The sequence below is a fragment of the Puccinia triticina genome, chromosome 1A (genome assembly GCF_026914185.1).
Source record: "Puccinia triticina chromosome 1A, complete sequence".
In the NCBI taxonomy this organism is placed as follows: Eukaryota; Fungi; Basidiomycota; class Pucciniomycetes; order Pucciniales; family Pucciniaceae; genus Puccinia; species Puccinia triticina.
This window is the reverse complement of record NC_070558.1, coordinates 5826938-5832500: the sequence shown is the minus strand read 5'-3', so window position 1 is coordinate 5832500 and position 5563 is coordinate 5826938. Positions and strand designations below refer to the sequence as shown.

The following is a 5563-nucleotide window of genomic DNA, read 5'->3' as shown; positions in this document are numbered from 1 at the left end:
TCGGGATTGGTTCCATTTGTGATATGATGCGGACGAGAGACTCGTACGCCCTTGGCAGCTTCTGCAGTATTGTGAGTGACAGGCACTTGGAGTCCATGCTGAGGCCTGTTGCCCGAAGCCGCGAGATTGCAGCGCGAACATCGTTCACGAACTGGGGCGTGTCCCCGAATTTGATCTTGTTCAAATTCCCAAAAGCAACACTTTTCGCGTGTGTTGTATTGCCCGCAAATTTGCTTTTCAGCAAGCTCCAAGCGACGGAGCCTTTGCCTTTTTCGTCGGTCTTGATTACATTCGCGAGGTAACCTAGAACCTCCTCGCTTAGGTATTGAACGATGAGGTGATATCCCTTCTTCTCTTTTTCTAGAGAGAGGTTGCTTCCCTCATTGGTTGTAACCTCTAGACAACCTATGTTGTCCAGTTCACTCTCCATGAGAGTGGACCAAACATGATAATTACTGTTGTTCAACAGAATCCGCGGGGTTGACTGGTAAGGGGTAGCGGACGAGTTAGACATGTTGTTGATGGTGAATTTGGTACTGATAATGTGTTGAGTTTGTAGAGTTTGTGGTATGAAATTTGCAATAATAATTCTATTTTCTATCTGTTTGAGCAAAGGCTACCAGACAGGGCTATGGTTGTATATATGATGAGATCAAGATAAAAGTGGATGTGTGTGAGTGAGAGCAAGTGTGAGAGTGTGAGTGAGAATGAGAGTATGAGTATGAATGAATGTGAAAAAGAGGGGCAAAGAGAGCCCAGTATTTATAGTAAACAAATGCTGCTGAGAGATTGATTCTCAGCGTACTTTCTCAATGAAAAGTCATTGTCAAAAGTATGGGAGAGAAAAGTACCTATACTTTTCTCCTCCTTGCAGGAATGCTCCAGTCCTCTGGAGCATTTCTTTTCTTATTACTTTCTGCACTGTGATAAGCAGCTGCAGCAGGAAGCTGAGCATAATTGGCAGCAGAGAGCTGAGCATACTTGGCAGCATGGGTCTCAGCAGTTAGATCACTGCTGGCCATGTTCCCTTCTACAGGGATTACACCTTCAACACTTAACTGTGGTAAAATGTAAGCAACGTGGTTTAATCTTCCTGCAATGACCTCCACGTCGTTGTAGGTGAAAACCGCGCCTATTTTGAGGAAGTCTTGGATCTGAGTGATCCTCTTATTGAGTTTAGCATCTGGAAGTCGTACCGTTTTGTCGGTGCCATTCCAAATGAATCCTACGTACTTCTGTTCCTCCAAGAACGGTGAGTACTTTCCTTGTTTGTTTTTACTCCCAGTTCATCCGATCGCTTGACTATGTCGGCCATCAGGGCCGCTGTCAGTTATGTTTATGAAACTTAGGGTAAAAACCCGTCAAATAAGGGTTTTTTGCCCTAGTACTATAACTGTACTGAAATAAAACACTGGCAATAATGTGCCAAACTTGTTACGTGGTATTTAGCCACTACAAGGGTTTAAACACTCTTATATAAGAGGAGGATATTTGTAATTAATAAGGTTTACTTATTAATAACAGGGATATATAAGGTTTTGACGTAGAAATAGCTGGTAAGCGCTTAAACTGATTGGCTGCGCGTCAGAGGCGGGAGTCTTACAGCAACTATTTATAAAGATTTAACTGTAATAAATGCTTATAAGGGATATTGGCAATTTTAGAGTTAAGATCTAGTGGGTTTTGTGCCAAAAGGGCAGAAATAAAGGAAAGGGTGGCTTTAATAAGCCAGAGGAGAATTTTCACGAGTTAACTTACAGGTTAATTTGTGGTGAAATGTCTGGGGGGACAATTCCAGTGACTCAGTTACCTCCTTAAATACTGGAGAGGTCTCTGAGGGCGCTGAAATGTTCCCATTAGTTTTGGCTATGGGTAAATGCCAAGGGTAGACGTGTAATCTGCCTTGGCTATGGGTATTTTGTTTGTACAATATTACACAACTTCCCTTACTCCCACACGTGACATTTGTATAACCAATTGTCATGTGAAATAGCTTAATATGAAGTGTAATATCAATTTGTACTAAGTGTTACTCTCACCCGTGGTTCTTGTTTCACGGGGGAAAGGTAATTTACTAATTAATATAATTTTATGTATTTTAATTTATGTAAAGATTTTTTATGTAGTTTTCCTGCTCTTTGGAGCGCTTTATGGCTATATGTACATATATGAAAAAATGTATGAAGGAGTAGGAATGAGGGGTTACTTTGAGTGGGTGACCCCCCTTAATTTAACACGAGGATTCTGAATATTCAATAATATTTCAGGATTTGTAAATGGTTTACTAGTTTTTGCAGACTTTAGGATACTTGTTGTATCTCTAAGGCTGACAGCCGCTGACTCTGGCCTCTTGACAAATAGATTGTCATTGACCCACCAAAAAACGTTCAGCACGTCAAACTCTGCCAGCATTAGTTCCTTCCATGCGTCCGCTGGCCGGCCAAAGGACCCGCAGCCTGCTACCCCGCCAAAAGTGATCCTGGTATCTAATAGCAGCTGATCATCAAAGTTTTGTACCATGAGGTATGGCCACTGGCTCGGCGCAGTCGGGATTTGGCGGTAAGCCTTTTCCCAATTGAATAGGGCCAAGAGGACTGGCTCCTTTTGTTCTTTGAGGAAGCTTGCCACTGCGTTGAAATTGTCCCATGACGTTTGGAAATCGCCTGTGTCCACGAATGAGTTCACGGACGGGATTCCTATCTCTCCGTGCGGGAAGGACAAATCGTTGATTGCCCGCAAGGACCCATCGCCGTTGATCACGGCTCCTAGGGGGTTTGTCCTGAAGAAGTTGAAACGTTTGCGTACCTGGTCGTATGAGAACGGCCCGAACATCCTGCCCGCTTCCAGCTCTTTGCAAATGGAGTCTTCAATCTTGGACTTTGCTAACAATGTGGAAGTGTGGTTTGGGGGTGTGAAAAAAGGTACCCCGTCTGATAACTTATGGTCTGGAATCCCTTGATCAAAGCCGTCCCGGAACCCATCCAGCACGTCCTGAAATGTTGGAAGGAGGTCCGCGCGTTTCAGCGCCACCTCCTAGGCGCCAATGTTCATCTCACAAGAGACGCCCGTTGGCCATCTTGCCTTACTAGGTTGACGGTGTTGCCCCGCCGTTTGCTGGCGACCTAAATGTGTCACTTGTGCGATTGGCCTACCTCCTGTTTTGTAGCTATTCCTCTCTTGGATCTCCTCACTGCACACAAATCATACCGGATTGGTTCTGGTAATTTAAATCATATCCATTTCTATCGTGGGCAAGAAAGGAAAACAAGCGGTGCCAAGACAACTGCAGCAGCTCCGGTGTCAGGCATGCAAATGGAAACAAGAGAAGACGCTCAATAATAACCCTTCCCCTTCCCATAACTACTTCCTGCTTCCCCTCCTCCCCCACCACCGTTTCCTCCACCGCCGCCGCCTGAGCCTCCCCCTTCGCGGTTGTAGCTTGAACCTTATTTTTTCCCTTTGAATCCACCGTCTTTGCCGCCCGGCCCCTTCTGGTTGCTGGGGCCCCGCAGGGTTTCCGGTCTGGGTTTGTTGGCCGGGATGAATGTTTTACCGGGTTGTTGCAGGTGGAGAGGTGTCCTATTCACCTGCTTGTCTTTCTTTCAGGCTTGTTGTCCGGTTGTGGGGTCCCAACCAAACCTGCAGCCTCCGGCGGCGTAGGGATTGTTGGTGAATTTGGTCTTGCCAAACCGGACCGTCTTCGCGTGGACCTCCTGCACGATCTTGGTTCGGAAAATAGAGATGTTCGCAACTGAGAGTCGCCCACCTGGGACCGGTACCCAATGGCACAGGGCGTTCATCCTTACGTGGATGTTGTACCTGAGTGCGGTCATAAAACCTTCCTGCCGTATAATGCCGTCTGCATTTCTCTTGTGCCCCACCAACCAGTTCGCCAAATTCCTATGCGAGGGTATTTTGCTGAAGGCCCGGAGGAAACCCTGGTGGTTGACGAACCACTCCTGGTACGTTTGGAGGTACTCGCTCGGATACGGAAAACCCGTGTATCTCAGTCGATCCCCGCTAGCGGCATCTGATTTGTCCCGCTTCTTGGCGTGGTGGAGGAACGCCTGTTCTTGCCACCACTTGTTGAAGATTGTCAATGGCAGGGGGGCTCTGAACTCCAAAAGGTTCTTTACGAAGAACTGGGGAAGGCCGATGTCATAGTTGTTCGGAATAGCGGCGTCATCGAAGAGGACCACAGTCTCTGGTCCGGTGGAGACGGTCATCTCTTTGTAATCCCAGACTCTTGGAGTGATCGCCGGTGCTGGGGTTGGAATTTTGAACCCGTGGTGCTGGTCTAAGGTGGCCGGGTTGAATAAAGTCATGGCCGGAGGCGGTAAAGAAGGTGTGGCGACCGGCTGGATTGAGCCTCCAAGCATCTGGGTCGCTAGGGTTGAGGATAGCGGGAGTGGGGTCGCCTGGTTGCCAGCAATGGTGTTGCCTAAACCCTTGCAAATCTTGAAGAGCATGGTCGCTTTGCCTGACTGTCCTGCTGCTTTGGCCGCCAACGCTCTCCCTATCACCTCTAGCATAGTACCTTGCAGGTCCACCCTCCCCTTCATTCCTCCTATGACCTGGATCTCTTCCTCCGCGCCGACAGGGTTTCCAGCTAAGTGAAATGAAGCATTTCCATCCATCAGCCCCAACCCTTTTACTACTCTCCTTTCTCCCGCCGCGACCTCTTCCATCCTTTTGCTTACCAGTTCCTTTCCCGTTACCTTGACCCCTAACCTCCTCCCCCAGTAGTTCCCTGAATTCCTCTATCCCTGTCCCCCTTCCTTCCTCCCGATCCTCCCCACCCCCTTGTTCGTTGTCCTTTTCCTGCTCCCCTGGTTGTTTCGACGTCGCTCGTGTCGACCTTCTCGCTGGTGCTTTCACGGTAACCTTTTTGGTTTTCTTTGGAGGGGCTGGTGCCGGTTTGTCTTCTGCGCCTCCGCTGGCTTGTTTGTCTTCTTGTGTTGTCGGCGGTTCCAACTCCTCCTGCGTTCCCGTGACCCCTTGTGACTGTCCCCCTGCTTCTCCATCTGCCTGTCCGCCTGTATCGCCGATTGACAAGCCTGCTGCCACTTTCACTGCTGAAGTTGCTGCTGCGATCGAGTTAAACATCGTGATTAGCTTGGTCGATTTTAGTTAGATGTCACTTAGTTTGGCAAAAAATTTCCAAAATTTTCCGGCGATATCGTGCTTGGCATTGTGTCCTCTGTTGCCGGTTGCGGTGTGCTAGATCTTAGCCGGTACCGGTTGCTCCTCGACCAACTAGGTTTGAGTCTGATTGGGCAAGCCACGGCTGCGCACTGCGGGTGTCTTCGCGCGCGCTCCTCTCGGCGGCTCCACTACCGCTGTCCCTTGGACTCGGCCCACCTCCCGCTGCGCTCCCGGTAAGCGCACAGGAATATTTTTCAGAGCCGAATTAGCTTAATTCATGACACACATACAATCATTTGCCAAAAATCTTGTAAAATATAGCAACTGCAAAGGCTGATTAAACATTTAGATAAATCCTTGTGTGATATTTCTGCCATGCATGCTCCCATATCAGAGTGGGAGAAAATTTGTGTGAAAC

At 48.1% G+C, this 5563-nt stretch overlaps 1 protein-coding gene across 1 annotated transcript; it reads right to left on the bottom strand.

Moving 5' to 3' along the window:
• Nucleotides 1-4387: 4387 nt before the first annotated feature.
• On the bottom strand, nt 4388-5106 carry PtA15_1A654 (uncharacterized protein; the record flags this gene model as incomplete). Its single annotated transcript, XM_053165704.1, has 3 exons — nt 4388-4418; nt 4486-4609; nt 4701-5106. 3 exons carry the CDS (start codon nt 5104-5106, stop codon nt 4388-4390), a joined length of 561 nt encoding a protein of 186 aa, XP_053016869.1.
• Between the last annotated feature and the right edge of the window lie 457 nt (nt 5107-5563).